This window comes from Lycorma delicatula, chromosome 6, assembly GCF_047948215.1.
Source record: "Lycorma delicatula isolate Av1 chromosome 6, ASM4794821v1, whole genome shotgun sequence".
Taxonomy (NCBI): Eukaryota; Metazoa; Arthropoda; class Insecta; order Hemiptera; family Fulgoridae; genus Lycorma; species Lycorma delicatula.
In genome coordinates this window covers 126,206,700-126,223,659 of record NC_134460.1, presented here as the reverse complement: position 1 = coordinate 126,223,659, position 16,960 = coordinate 126,206,700, and the positions used below count along the sequence as shown (strand labels likewise).

Below are 16,960 nucleotides of genomic sequence, written 5' to 3'. Positions count from 1 at the left end.
GACAATAAAAAATAGCAGAAATGAGAAAAGAATTAAGTATCAAAATTCTGAATAGGGCAAAGGGAAATATAGGCATACCAACATAAAGAAGAAAGGTCCAGGGTACAGAATCGTGGAAAAAATAACTACAAATCTACAAAGCAGAAAACTTCACAAGAGGAATAACGGTTGTAGTATGTAGTAATACAACTTTTTTGTACAGATCATATCAAAGTCAGTACTGTGACCAATGAAGATGAATTATGACCAATTAACTGACAGTATCCTTTCTTGTTGCTGATGAGTAAATCTTTCAAATGACAAACACGTGCAGACATAAATAACAACTCACCAGTGTTTAAAGATATAGGATTACAATTCAAACTCAAATTTTGCTTTTTTTTTGCATAATTATTACAAGTATTCAGAAAGCAAAAAGAAGCAAACTTAATAATCTGATTTTTAAAGCATAAACATGTATGATTACTTACCCTAAAATACTTAGTAAACACATCTGGGTATAAAGTCATCATAATTAATATGGAATCTATTAATATCGTTAATAATTCAGGTAAATCAGTATGTTCCAAACACTGTTGTATGCAGTTCAACAAATCCTGCACAAAAAATTAAATAACATCAACTATTTTCTTCAACCAAAAAATTACTACAATATATCTGATTATTACCTTTACATCAATACTTCATAAAATATTTCATCAATTGCTAAAATACAACAACAGTTAACATTATCCTAAAAAAAATTAAATTATCTTTAACTAATATCATTTACAGATATTATCTAATAAATAAAATAGTATTTATAACTATAACTATTTCAATAGAATTAAATTGCAATTATAACTATCATTTATGATTTGATGCAAGATTAAAATTATCCCAATACATAAACTTAAGTAAAAAATGAGAGATTCTTGGTACAAGCTTGACATTCTGATTTGGAATTATACCTACCTTAAATTTTTTTTAACAGAGTATACATCTGAAGTACATAAATACAGCTAAATCATTACTAGCAAAAACAAGGAATCTTATAACTTTATAGAATACATTAATAAATGTAAAAGAAATCAATACTGTTCATAAATCAATATTTTCTCAAAAAATAATCTTTGGGGAAGATGAGATCAGCTTTTGAAAAATATAATAAGATCTGAATTGCCTACAAGAAAATTAAAACAGCTACCTCTTTCAAATTAAATCAGCAGAGTCTTTCTTGGGACTTGTCAATATCAAATGACAACAGTAACAGTAACTTAAAAATTGTATTCCTTCTGCACTAAGCAATGGGTGCAGGGTGACAAAGTATTATAAAACATTTATCAAATTAAAATTATTAAATTTAACATAATAGAGGCCTACTAATTAATACCCAAAAAAAAATCCTACAATTAAAAAGTACAAAAAAAATACAAGAGAGCTGATTCCAGATACAGTGTGGTTTTATTTAACCACAATGTCAGATAATAACATTTTCAACAGAAGATATAAATCTTTTATGGTGTAATTTAAACTTGAAGTTACTTATGTCCCACATAAAAAAATAAATAAGAAAATAAAGAAACCGAAAACGTATCATTTTTTTCTTTTAATTTCATAATAATAAAGAAAATCAATTCAGCTGCAGCTGTTCAAACATGAATATATAAATACTTGCAGAGGTAATACATTATAAAATTTTATTAAGCACATAGATTCATTAGTTAGAATTGTTTTAAATTAGACTGAATAAAAAATCAGCAGAGCTTAACTATACAGTAGACTTGATCCTATCAACTTCTTTACCAACCTGGCTTTTTATTAACCCTCATAATAATGAATTGATGAAATGAAAACAAAATATTTCATATACTTTGGTTACTAATTTTATTAAAAATAAAATTTATAAATGGCTGTGTATCAGTCACTTTGAAAAGAGGTATATTTTCTGCCTTTTCCTTTCAAAGACTCAAAGATTCTGATAACTTATACACACTATTTTATGTTATGACCAGACCTCCTAGCCACCACAATCTTCTGGGAAATTATAGTCATACTATTATATAATTTTTTGTATGTATTTGTATGACTTGATTTACTTCCATTTCAACTGGTTTAGTCAGGTTGGGTCTCTTAATAACACCTACTTATAGTTCTTCCACTTTTCTCTAGAGCTTACCAATCATGCCATTTTTTATAAATTTCTCGACTCATTGTCTTCTAAAAAAGCAGTCAGTCTAGAAGACAAATTGTCTAAAAAGACAATTGTCTTCTAAAAAAGCAGTCAGTCTAGAAGACAAATTGTCTAAAAAGACAATTGTCTTCTAAAAATTGGACTTCCTGGAGTGCCCTCTCAATCTAAAGCTTTTCTGTTTTACTGTACATAACCTTTTATTATGTTTTCTCAATCATACATTCCACATAGCCCAACCATCTTCTGTATACATATTTCATCCTCTTAATCATTTCTTACTGCTCTCTTTTTTCTTACTCTCATCTCTTTTTCTTACTGCTTCATTCGTTATTATTACTTGATCCATTCAACTAACTCAAACAATCCATTTAAATCGGTCACTTTATCTTATCTTTCATTTTCATCGCCCAACTCTATGCACCACATAATACCAATGTTTTATGGACTAATTTTGTTTTGTAACCATTTATTTGTTCTTCCATATCATTTGTAAATTATACAATACTGCATAGTCTAGCTTTAATCTTTCTTGAAGCGCTTTATAGCTATCATTACTGGAATAAAATATATTCTCTGTTATTTAAACTTTTCAACTTATTTCACATTTCACTATTTGGAGCTATTTAAAAGGCACAAATAGGTTAATTATTTTTATTATAACCAGATTTATTTTTTTATATTTAAATGGCACTTTTCTTCCTAAAATGAACATATAAGTATCACTGTATCATCTCAGATGCATAAGTCTTCCACTGCTAATATTGATTCCTTAATTACCCTCCAATGAATTTTCCATTACTTTATTTAGAAATATGTTAAAAAATGAGAGGAAATAAGTATCTTGAACTAAACTGCTGTTAGTTTTAAAAGGTGCTGTTCTTATACTGCCTTTGTTCACAACAGCCAGTTGTTAACTATATATCCTTTCAACTATCTTTATCATCCCTCCTCAAAACTTCTATCTTCAAGCAATCTAATCATTCAACTCCATCACAGTTAAATCAAAAGCTTGCTTGAAGTAGAAGAAAATTCAATGTCCTTAACTGTATTCCCAGGCTTTTTCAGCAATCTGTCTGAAAATAAAAGTGTGATTGATGTGCTTGATATTCTGTCAACTGATCTTCCTTTCTTCATCTCTTTTTTGTATCGTACTTCAGGCATCTCTGACCAGTATTTTGCAAGAAAGTGTAAGGAATAGTGCGGGTACATAGTTCTGGAAAAGTAATGTCACCATTCCTGATAAATTGATATTATCTCTTTTCACAATCACGTGGCAGTTGTTTACCTTACTTTGTGTAATAATTCTATTACCTCCTTTCCTCCCAACAAGAAAAGCTCTGCTGCTAGATTATCTATACCTGGAATTCTGCTCTTTGGTTAGTGTTTGTTGTAATTCCAATTTTAGATTGATCAAATTGTTTTCTTATTTGTGTTTGTAATAGAATCAGGCTGGTTTTCTGAAGGTTTCATATATTGTATTACTAGCAAGAATATGAAACATTATGATTTTATAAATAACAAGTTTGAAGCATTAGAAGGAGAGCTGGTCAAGGAAACTCTTCCAATTGATTTTGAAGACGGTAAAACAATGGTTAAAGTCTGGAAAAACTTAACAAAGCTTACTTAGCACATATTGCTTTTCCTCTATGGTTTCTTTATATTCATATTGCAAATATGATTACTAACTCAAGAATTATAAATGATGAACTTCAACTGTGATTTATTCAATAAAGAAATCACAGGTTCCTATTAGAGATTCAACAAAGAAGACAAAACAATTATTTTAAATCACACACTCACTCAGTGGAGATAAAAATTTTATCACTTTTTTTTTATCTGATAATTGTTGGTCCCAGTTAAATTGATTAGATGAGGCTATTAATACACATGGTGCATCATGAAGTTCTCCAGGGACATAACTTATTCTACACATCAAAATAATGTTAAAAGTTCATATAAACATGTACTAAAATGATTTGTTAGCGAATTACAGCTAGTAAAAGTTTCCCTCACTTCCAGCTACTCCATTGAATTGAGGTCATACTGAAATTTTTGGATGTTAATTAAGGGGAGCAGAGTTAGTGATTTATTATGGTTTTTGACCTGAAAAATAGAATAAAATAGGACCCAGAACTGTATCTGCAGTAGTGTTTGAGAAATCTGGGGTAAAACTCCCTGTTTTTTATGTTTGACATACAATAATTTTGTTAAATGGCTAATAAACACATAAACTTTTAAATAAAACTAGTAGAATATTTCATTCTGAACAAATGTTTTAAGATAACTTGGAAAAACAAAGAAAAGCTAGAAAAATTTGAATTTTATTTGGAAACAGTATTCAAAAGAGACCAAGAGCATTATACATACCAGAGTTTATAATAAATGTTAAAAAAAGAACCCGCCATTTTCAACACACTTCTTGGCACGCTTCTGTTGCTGTTTTTAGTTCTTTAGGGTTGTCCTTAAGGTGCTCAGCCACATCTATGATGTGGACAATTAGATATTCCTCATGAAAATGTACTATTGTTTTGTATAAAATATTTTTCATTTATCCCCATATGCAAAAATTTTAATTTGTTAGATCAGGCGATCTTGGTGGTCTGGAATGTGAACTTCATGACCAACCCATTTCTCAGGGAAATGATGATTGAAGTGAGTGGACATGACATAAGAGAAGTAAGGAGATGCACCATTGTGCCAGAAGTATACTTTACATCTCAGCACTAGAGGAACATCTTCAGCAGCTGCGGCAATTCTTCCTGAAGAAAGTGCAAGTAGACCTCAGGTAGTATAGTATACTAGGTAGTGAACCTGTTTCCCAAAGATTGTGAAAATTTGCGCTAGCTGTTTTAGAATTACGACTTGCAATTCCGAATGTATGCAGTAACTGTAGCATTACCATTGCGCACACCCAAAATGAATGCCTTATCAACATGTTTGTCTGTTGTAAATAAATACGGCATTACTTCAATGACAAACCGATCACATTCAAACCAAAATTCGCAGAAAACCTTCACTAACAGCACAGTTCACAGCACCTGTTATAATGTACCTTACAGAATGACCAAAACACTTATACAGAATTGTGTATTGCTAATCAGCTCTTGTTATTTTAATATCTACTTTGAAATAATAATTTTTCAAATAATTAATAATAATTATTTATTATTATTATTAATAATAATTGTTTTTCTGTCTTTAATAAAAACATTAATTATAATAATCTTCATTTATTTATTTAAAATTTTACAATTGTATAACTTCCAGTTTGTTTTTTTAGTATTTAACAGAAATTTTTTACAATATAATTTGTTTTTACAAATTTTTCACTTTGGTTTTTGTTTACATTAAATAAGTACTTTTCTGACAAATTTAATGTCCTTTTTCTAAAATCAAATTTTTCAAACTTTTCTTTGTTTTATTCAGAATTAAATTCTCTACAAGTTTTGTTTATAAAGTTTTAAGTGTTTATTATTACCCATTTACCAAAGTTATTATACATCAAACATAAAAAACTTTTGTGTTTTATCCCAATCTAGTGAGTGGACTTTACCTCATTTTCTAAAAAAAAAATAAATCAGATACGTATCTGATACCTATTTTATTCTATTTTTCAGGTAAAAACCCGTAGAAATCACTAAATCTGTCCTGTAATTAATGTCCTAAAAATTTTAGTATGACCTCATTTCACCAGAGCAGCAAAATCCCAAGTGAAATCTTTCACTAGCTGTAACTTGCAAACAAAGAATCTTTTAGAGCATATGTTTATATATACTTTATCCATTATTTTCATAAGCAATCAAAAAAATTATTTTCATAATAGGTTATGAAAATCTGGTAAAACTTCTTGATACACCTGTATATCTTAATTCACAACTTTTATTGTTTTTTCAAGTAAAAAAATCGTTTGATATGGTCACTAACAGATATATGCACTACAGAAATATTGTCAGGTAAAACATAAAATTATGTGATCAGTTATAGAATAAGTTTTTAATTTATTAATCATAAGAACATTAGTTATAATGTGAAATCAACATCTTCAACTCAATCAGATATTGTATTTTGGCAAATAAATAATAAATGCAAGTAACTATAATTTAACTTACGCCAGCATACGGTTTAAGTTTTGGTTGTTCGGAATCAAGTCGAATAGCCTGCAACACAAAAAGAAAATGTAATTACAAACACACAAGAAAAAATTAACTAAGTGTCTATGTTATATTTTAAAATTTACATAATAATAAAAGCTAGTCTAGAAAATGCATCAGCCTTTTTTATTCCCACTTATTATCCTCAACATTTTCGCAATTTCTATGGACAAATTGTATTTGTACATTTACAAATTGCATTGTATTTAATTTAATTGCATTGTATTATTACAGTTGTACAGTTTGTACCCATGGATACATGGGTAGGTACAAGGCTGAACAAGGAATGATACAATGATAATTTGTAAATTATACAATTGTATCACTTTAAACTATAAGTAATAAGAAAAAGAAATACAGATAAATGCACATCAATTATAAATAGTTAAATTACAATAAATACAACAAAAGTCTATCAAAAGTATGATTGTGCTGTCAGCTAAATAATCAGAATATACCACTCAAAGGCAATATAAGCAAATAAGTAACAATATAAACTTTTAACAAAATATCAGCAAAGTTTCTAAATAAACAATTCTATTATAAAAATTCTGCAAAAAAAAGTACAACATTAAAAGACAACTTACTTCATGCAATGCTTTCATCAACAATTTACGCACATCATCATTTCTTTCTTCGTTATATCTGGGAAAAAGCCATTCAAGAAACCTGTAACAACAAAAAACACAAAACTTAGCAATACAAATAAAATTGGGTATGTGTGTATGTGTACACACGCGCATGTGTATTTTACATTATTCAATCAATGCCATTACAACTGTAGGAGTCGAAAGACTCTCCAAAACGTAAAGTTTTTATCAATAATAACACAAACCATACTCATTATATTAGGAAAGTGAGGATGAAGTAGTTTCCCATTGTATTTTGCACCAAACTGAATATACTGCTTCAAACCATTGTGTTAAGTTTCCAGAAATGCTTATAGACCTTCACTCTCATCAAACTGGCTGTGCAGTGAAGATAAAGGAAATTATTAAATATACATTAAAGTAAGGAACAAAAAAATTACATAAAATCTAATAAATAAATTAACTGAATTTCAAACAAACCTTGGGAATTCTTTATCTAAAGCATATGCTAAGCAACCCATAGCATTAGCAGTCTGCAATTTGGCTTCTGAACCAGGGCCATAATGTAACATATCCAATAATGAATCTGATATCATTTCTCTTGACTTCTGTATATACCTAACATTATCTGGTGACATAATAGCTTCCTGAAACATACATATCCAAAAATTTATATTTACTAAATTATTGTGTACAATGTTATTACATTTTGTTTAACAGTGGTGATTTTTTATTTTTATTTTTATATTTTAAATGTATAAATTGTTAAGGTTATTAAACATTAATAAACATCACAATATTCCAAGTAAATCAACCCAGAACAAAATTGGTAATCAATAGAACCAATTAATTAAATGTCTTTGGCAAGTTGATATTTTACATCTACAGGCATTATTACAGTTGGCATCTATCAACATAATGTCATTATAAACATCATGAATGGGCAAGATGTTCAGGCATTAGCCCTATTACACTTCCCAACTTATTCTTTCTGTTCAACTTCTAATTTCCCCAGCTCCAGACTTCATCCAGATACTAATTTTTTTGCCTTCCTCCTTAAACATGTTTTTAGCCAATTCATTTTTTTTATTACATCTCTGATAACACAAATACCTTTGTCATAAAATTCCTCTAACAATTCGGCACATGCCTTTTATTAGCACTGCAATCTAAATAATCTGCCATTTTTGTCCTCAATAGGCACTAACTGGACCTGTAGATATTAAAATGCGTTTAACTGTACAGATAAACATGTGAGGAATAATTCAAATAAAAAACATGCAAGGTAATATGTTTAGAAATGAAATATAAACTAATGTATGAAATAAAAACAATCCAGTTTTATGTAATTCTGATATACTTCTTTTTATTTTTTAATTTGAACAGAAGATACCTTATTTAAAATTCTACATTGAACTCACCTTGGCAGAAAAAAATTAAACATGAAATTTGTACCTTGAGCAGTATGCAATATATTTTATTGTAAGGACTCTTTCCATGGTAAATACTTCTCCTTTATTTAGATGGTTTTTAAGAAAAATTCATCAAAAACAAATGATAACTTTGGAACAGCTTCTGTCTAAAAAATTCTAATCTATAATCAACTCTTCTCATAAAGTAATGTTTTATTTGTTACCAGACAGCTATTTTGTGATGCTGCAAGATCCTCATTTAAAATTAAATATCTGTAGTTTATTCGATTAAAATGACTGTTATTACCTGTAAACTAAGATTAATCAAGAGTTAAATAAACTACCTCAGAAGCCGACCTGTAACTTTAGGGATTCACCAACCCTACCACTTCTAAAAAATACTGGCTAAGTTGCCAAAATTGGAAATATTTAGATTCACAACATAAGTTAATCATTATTAAATTTTAAAGCTAGTGTTTCAGTAATATGTATAATTTTTTCATCTCAATATAAGTTAGCTTCAATAACTGACTGATTAATTGACAGCTAAGGATCAGTTTTTATTATTATCAACCATCAGTAACAAGTAAGCCATGTCCTGTCATTACACTAAAACAGCAATTTTCAATGCATTGTTAGTTAACACTCAGCAAACAAGTATTTATTTACAACACCGATTAACAATCAACCCTTCTCATATATTTCTTGATAACTAAATTCTTAATCTTAAAATTCAAAATCCTTAAAATAACACAATATTATTATTAATATATATACCAGGTTATGCAGGTACTTTGGCAGCTCATTGTACATGTAAAAATAAAGAAATGTTCACACATAAATATAGGTCCAGAAACGCTTCATTAAAGAGTTACGGCTGGTGAAAAATTTCACCCAGATTTCATCTCCAGTGAAATGAAGCCATACAGAAATTCTTGGGACACAAAATTATACGCTAATTTGATGGTTTTATATGAAATTTGATCTGACAAATTGAAAAAAATAAGTCCGAGAACTGTAACTTTAGTTTTTTATAAAACCGGTGAAAATGCAAAAAAAAAAATGGGAGTCAAAAAACGCACTGTTTTATCTTGCACTTGTAATAACAGAGTTGTTGCCAATAACCAAATAAAACTAAATAATAAAACAAATGAAATAATAATAAATAATAACTAATAATAAGACAAATAAATAATAATAAACTAAATATTGATTAATTGCTAATAAACATAAAACTTTATAAAATTTGTAGGAAATTTAATTCTAAAGAGAAAAGTATAAAGTAAATAGAAAGTGAGTAGCAGCAGTTAACAAAATGGGCTTTTATTTAGAACAATACAAAGCTAAATTTAACTGGAAAATGATTTTTATAGACAACCAAATTATTTTTCAAAACTGGGGAAAAATGATAAAAAACCAGAAATTTCTGGTATTCAAAATTAATAAAAGCAGTTTCAGGATAAACTATTTCCTAGAGGATAGTACTGTATCAACAATCATTGCAGTGTATTTAAGTTCTCTTAAAAAAACTATGGTTTTTGTTTAAATCAAATTAAAATAAGAAATACTTTTTTTAGAGAAATTTTTAGTTCTAAGTTTCTAAGTTGACAATACAATAACGACTGTCCAATAATTAAGCTTTTTGAATTGTAATTGTGTTTTGTAAACTTACAGTCAAGTTTCGGTTCATTAGAGCAATTTTCTTGTTAGTACAAGTAGACAGCTGTACTGCATAACCACTTTCAATCTGGGTGGTTATTGAATTAGTAATGCCATGCTTATTTTCGAATGAAGAATATGCTATATGGTATTTATTTATGGTGTGTGTTACAACTAATAATAAGATTGTTGAAGAATATCAACAACATTATCCTTATTGCAGGATTCCAAATCCAACAACTATTAGTGCGGCATTTCGTATGTTGTGGGAAAAAGGATCTCTTCCTAGCAGTAATCATATCCTTATGACCATCCTCCCTAGTGTGACATTAATGTCAATAAAAGCATTACTGTTGCTGTTCAGGGTAGTCCCGGTGTCAGTACAAGATGTTGAGTATAGCAGTATACCATTTGTTCAGTATACCAGTTTAGTTTCACAGATTAAAGTATGGAAGACACTTAAGAATAACCTTTATTACGTTATAAACAAAAAGTACATCTACATACAAGAGAACCTGCCCTTCGATTGGTGTTCTGCAATTGGTTAAAATACTCATAGAAAACTCTTCAAGAATATTCTATTTTCCAATGAGTCACAGTTCACTCATGATTGCATAAACCAATGCTCATGAGTAATGAGCTCATGCTCATGAGTGATGAGAAACCAACACTCATGGGCAGAAGTGGATTCTCATGCAACGGTGGAACATAACTTTCAACAGCAATTTGCCATTAATGTATGGTGCAGGATTTCATAATCAGTTGATTGGGCCATTTATTTTCCAAGGTTGCTTAACAAGTGAGGCGTACTTACAGTTTCTTCAAGAACATTATAACCATTACTTGAAGATGTTCATCCTGCAATACAACTTCGGATCTATTTCTAGCATGTGGTGCGGTGTGTTCCACATTTCTCTTGTATTGTTTCTGCCTAATTAAATCAGCAATTCCCAGATAAATGGATTGGTCAAGGCGGTCCAAAATCCTGGCCAACTAGATCACCAGATCTTACACCAATAGCTTTTTGTGAATGGGGTTGGATGAAGTGTAATGTTTATAAGTTTAAAGTAAATACCTAAGAGGAGTTACTTGTCCGTATTAATGATGCTTTTGCATTCTTGAAGAACAGCCCCAATGAACTATAAACAGCAACAAGAATAATGCAAAAACAAGCATCAAAGTGCATTGAAGTAAATGGAAACATTTTCAAAAATTTATTATAAATTTTAATAATTTTTTATGTTAAAAATCATTTTTCAGTTAAATTTAGCTTTGTACTGCTCTAAATAAAAATTCATTTTATTTGTTATTTGTTTTCTGTTTAAATACACTGTTATTTTTAGAATTAAATTTCCTACAACTTTTATTAAAGAGTTTTATCTGTTTATTACCAATTTAACAAAGTTATTACTAGTCAAACGTAAAAAATGGGGTTTTGCCGATTTTCTAAAAAATTACTCTAGTAGCTTTTAGTAGTTTTCAATTCTCAGACTCATTTTCTTCAATTTGTCAGATCAAATTTCAAACATCAAATTAGCTTACAATTTTGTATCCCAAAAATTTCTGTATTACTTCATTTCAATGGAAGGGTATTATATTTTAATTAAAAAATGATCAGTGCATCACTATTTTTTAATTTGACAATATTTGGTATATAACAACCCACCTTGTAGTGACCAAAAAATATTTTTTTTATATTTAAAAAAATTTTTTCCTTGAGTAATTTCCTAACTTGCCTACAAGTAAAAACAGTCATTTTGGTCACTTTTTCCATGAGCAGTAGATTCTTATTTTACATCATACAGAAGTCAGAAAGGGCATTTCGAAAAGAGTAAAGATGAAAAAACATTTTCTTAAATAACCAAATCTTGTGATGTTTACTGAAGGTATGTTTACAAATTGTTTTTCAAATTTTGGGCCCAAAATAAATAATGAAGGGCTTAAGGCAACAGTCGTTTTTTACCTTTTAACTGTTACATACTAGTAGTACTTATAAAAAAAAAATTGGACTGTTACCGAGTGTCCTTCATAAAAAAAAAATGGCTGTCAAATCATAGATTTTTAAAATGTCTTGTTTTGGGGGCCCAAAAACACATGTGGAAGAGGTGGCGAAAATCTGAAATTTTTACAGCAGTAAGTGTTTTTTATGTACTTTAAAACCACATAAAATTTATTTTGCCACTCAAAGAGGTTGATGAGTAATGCAGCCAACAAAACCACTAAAAACGCCATTCCTTCTAACCGTAAACGTATCCCAAAATACTGATGTCATATTTTTTTTCAAATTATAAAATTTACAACTAAACTAATTAGAATGAATAAATTGGTAATTAATAAATAGTCAATTACAAAAAAATTAATTACAAAATGAAAAAGAATTCAAATACATTAATAAGTTGTTCAATTAAATTTTACCTTATTTTAGTCCCACTAATGGTAGTTACGAATAAATCTTGCACTTTTTGATAACAAAGTTAACCAACATAATTTAGTGCTCCTGCCCTTTTTTTATTGAGTAGAACTGATAAGTCCTCATTCTTCTTTGGGGTGTAATGTTGTGTCCTCTTCCAGTAGTTGATAGAAAAAACTCTGAAGGCGTGAGGAATCTTTAAAATATTTTCCAGTTGAACCCATGTTTGAATATCCCTCAATGATTTCTTGAATGAAGTACCAAGACCCTGCAGATGGAAAAAGTGTATTCAATATTCCTTTCATTTTCATGTATTCTGACTTCAATGACTTCACCTAACCATCTCTTGCCATTGTACACGCAGCAGACATAACTTTTACATTTTGGCTTCGGTAAACCTATAAAGCAATCAGAAACACTATTGCCCTTGTACTGATACTGATGTAAATGTTTCTGATTCAGAGGTTGTCTGGACTTTCAGAATACATATCATTTTTTTTTGCAATTGTACCAGGTGGAAACTGGACCCTGGTTTTTAAGATTAACTCAGTCCCTTCCTCTGCAACAAACAGCCACCCGAATAATTTTCAGCCACTCAATGACAAATAGTTGTTCAATACAATTTTCATATATTGAACAATATTATGTTAAACACTTTTTTCCTCATTTTCATGGAATAGTGAAGAACGAGAAGCAGAAAATCTAATCAAATGAAACAATCAATGATTCCATCAGTCTATATAGAGGAGCCCCTAAGGTCCACAAGCAAACATGCAGGGGGCGAACAGGGATCAGCCCCAACCTCTACTCATCCTCGTCTGCCACCCTACCGCGAACAATGGCCTCCACCATGGCAGCTACGGCTTTCCATCCAGCCTCCGACTCAAGCATCTTGGTGATCACGCTTTCAGCCACAAACTCCTTGACTACTGGGCACCATACACCATACCAGTGCCCACACCAGAACACCACGTGTTCTGGGGGAGTCGATGACTGCACAATACCTACATAGGGGGGAAGCTCTTTTCCCAATCCTATGCAGCTAAACGCCAAAGTGACCATGGCTACTCAGAAACAGAGCGAGTTCATACGACAGGTTTCTGGACTTCCTCCCTATCCAGGTCTTGATTTCTGGGATGAGGCCTGTCCGATAAGCCAATCGCGAGCGACACTTGGCAAAGCATCCCATTGTCTTATCACCCTCTCCTCCACCGTGAGACTAAGGGCCAACCCCCTTAGTCTCACGGGGGTTTGCCATCACCCCTGGTGATGGCAAATACAACCTTGTTCGAAACCATCCTATAGGGACGTGCGATCCACAAAGCCAGCACCCGCTGCAAGCTGTCCAGGAGCTCCCTGGCCCATCTAGTACTAAGAGCTCTAACCCAAACCTATACCCCATACAGGCATCTCGATTCCCCCCCGAGGGGAGAAGATCCCACCTCATAGCGTGTCCGGTCGCTACACCACCCCCTCCGTTCCTAGCCAGTAGTGGCTTTAACGGAGGAAACCCCGTACAGGCAGACCGACCATGCCGCCAAAGCAAGAAGTCTCCTTCTTCTGGTGGATGGGTCACCCCAATTCCACATCAGCTTGGCTAGGGCATCAGCCTTGCTTACTGCTTGTCGGACATGCTTCTGGAACGACCTTCGATGATCAAGCCACACTCCAAGGTATTTTACCTTACGTGAGGTCAGGACTTCGGTCGCACCAGCACGTAACGTGATGGGGTCAAGTTTACGTTTCCCGGCCTCCATCTGACCACCGCCTCCGTCTTCCACTATGCGAGCTTCAGTCCCCTCGTAGCGAGCCAATCGTTCACCAAACGGATCGCTGTAGTGCCCTTCTCCGCGACTTCCAGCTCTGTTTTGCCGACAACAACCAGTGCCAGATCATCAGCAAAAAAGAATGCAGTGACCCCTTCCGGGTACTCGATTCTCAGCACACTATCATAAGCAGTATTCCAGAGCAAAGGACCGAGTACCGACCACTGTGGGGCACCACACACCACCTCATGTGTTAACTGACAGCCCTTCCGCGCTGGCGACCACAAACCTGTCGCTCCAAGTACTGGCCGACCAACCGCCTGAGGTACGCGCTCACGCCACGCACCTCAAACTCATCCATAATAACACGCTAGGGCCTCAGGGTATTAAAGGTATTTTCAACATCTCGCAGTATAACAACCGGTATCTTCCTAGTCCGCAAACTGCCCGCAGCGGCCTCATCGACCAGCTGCATCACTCGGTCGATAGCATCCACTGTGGACCTGCCTTTTCGGAACCCGAACTGTTCGCACTTAATCCTACCCAACGTTCCAACTCAGCTGTCAATCTACCTACAAGGAGGCGCTCGGAAAGCTTGTCGAGCATGCTTAACAAACACAGCGAGCGATATCCAGTAACATTACCAAATTTACCACGTCCCTTCTCAATCAGAGCCAGTCGGGCAACCTTCCATGCTCCTGACACAAACTCGTTTGTCAAGCAGAAATTAAATGCAATGAAAAGCTTCTCCAGGACCACCTGGGCCAAGTCCTGCACCGCCTCGCCGCTGATGCCATCAAGACCGGGAATCTTCCGCGGGTTGACACGCTTAGCTAGTACAACCTCTTCATCCTTTTTTTTTCATAACTATTTTCATTTTATTCTTTATTTTAATGATTAAATCTTCAATTTCCTACCTAAATCGGCATAATTTTGCGGTACTAAACTAGTTTCTGCTGTATAAATATTTAAATCAAAGGAATCATATAATTTACTGTTAACTGACTCGGCCATTTTTGTGACTTTATTTTTTTAAACTGGTTCCTTTGCGCTGCTTGATAATTTTTTAACTTTAAAGGGGGGAAATGTCAAGTGCTGAACAATGCTTATTCACTGACAACTACAACACATTGAGGCTCAAATATATCTTCAATCTGATTTGTTTTCTTGTGGTTTTTGCATTTTGTTTAAGCATTTTGTACACAGTGCTCTGCGTAGAATTAATTTTAAATTTAGATTGCTTGTTGAAAGTGTAAAAGATATTTCTTAACTTTTTAGTGTGATGGTTAAATGGGTCAGAGCAACTTTTCCCATTAATATGAAAATATTTACCAAAGTATTCGGTTTCATGAAAAGTCAGATATTTTTTGTTACAGTACATCCAGTAAACTCTAAAATATCATACAATACTGAAGATCTATTAAGTCAATTTGTGACATACTGTTTCAGTGTGAATGCCAATTGAGCACTACTTAATCCCTTTTTATAAAAAGGGATTTTATTGCAAGGGTTCTTACAATAACAATACAGTTAGTATAAATTATAAAACTACCTACTGCACATCACTTTTTCTTATCTGTTTTCTACAATTAAAATAAAAATTACTCTATCACATTAAAATCAAAACAGTAACTGAGCCTTCTACAATATTTACATTCATGATTACACAAAATACTGTTATGTGTATTCATGATACACATGGATTCATGCCCATGCATGGCTGTTCACTTTCGTGCTTAAACATGAGTTTGTGTGTACAAATCATACTTTAAATAACAAACTATCTAGAATATAAGCTATCTCATTATAGACATCAAAATACTTTGTATAGTAGGCCTACATTATTATCTGAAAAAAATATATGCAGAATGTTTTGGATACATTGTTCACGGTTAGAAGAAATGTTTTTAGCGGTTTTGATGGCTTCATTACTCATCAATCCCTTTGAGTAACAAAATAAATTTTATATGGTTTTAAAGTACATAAAAAGTACTTACTGTGTAAAAATTTCAGATTTTTGCTATCTGTTCCACATGTGGATTTAAGGCCCCATAAATGAGACATTTTCAAAATCGTATGATTTGGCGACCATTTTTTTTAATGAAGGACACTCGGTAATAGTACAATTTTTTTTTATAAGTACTACTAGTAACTAACAGTTAAAAGGTAAAAAAACAGGCCTGTTACCTTAACCCCTTTTATTATTTATTTTGGGCCCAAAATTTGAAAAAACAACAATTGGTAAACTAAATTTACTAAACATTACAAGATTTGATTATGTATCAAAATTAATTTTGAGTACACTAAGATATACTCTTCACTCTTTCCAAAATGTGTTTTTGACCCTCTGTATGATGTAAGAGAGTAAGATAAGAGAGTTTATGGAAAAAGTGACGAAAATGACCGTTTTTAACTGTTGGCTAGTTAGTAAATAGTCTATTATTCAAGAAATATTTTTTAAAAATATAAAGAAATATTTTTTGTTCACTACAAGGTGGGTAGTTATCCATATACCAAATAACATCAAAATCAAAAATAATGATGCAATAACATTTTGGAAAATTTGTTGAATTAAAATGGAATACCCCTCCCTGGTGGAGATGAAATCTGGGAAAAATTTTTCACCAGCTGTATCTTGTTAATGAAGCATTTCCATTTCCAGACCTATGTTAATGTGAACTTTTTTCTTTATTTTATATGTAGAATGAACAAAGTATCTGCTGCATAACCTGGTAAATCACTCTGTATATATATGAGGTTCATTCAATAATTAAAGACAAACATTTTTAGTGAAGGAAT

General features: G+C 31.9%; 1 protein-coding gene across 1 annotated transcript in view; it reads right to left on the bottom strand.

Moving 5' to 3' along the window:
• The window catches only part of nonC (serine/threonine-protein kinase Smg1), a 254,741-nt gene that overhangs the window by 193,868 nt on the left and 43,913 nt on the right, over window positions 1-16,960 (bottom strand). Inside the window, exons 3-6 of the mRNA XM_075368488.1 lie at window positions 7,395-7,561; window positions 6,912-6,993; window positions 6,283-6,330; window positions 471-596 (exon numbers count right to left, since the gene is read on the bottom strand). Coding sequence (XP_075224603.1) covers window positions 471-596; window positions 6,283-6,330; window positions 6,912-6,993; window positions 7,395-7,561 — 423 coding nt within the window. The remainder of the gene's footprint in view (window positions 1-470; window positions 597-6,282; window positions 6,331-6,911; window positions 6,994-7,394; window positions 7,562-16,960) is intronic.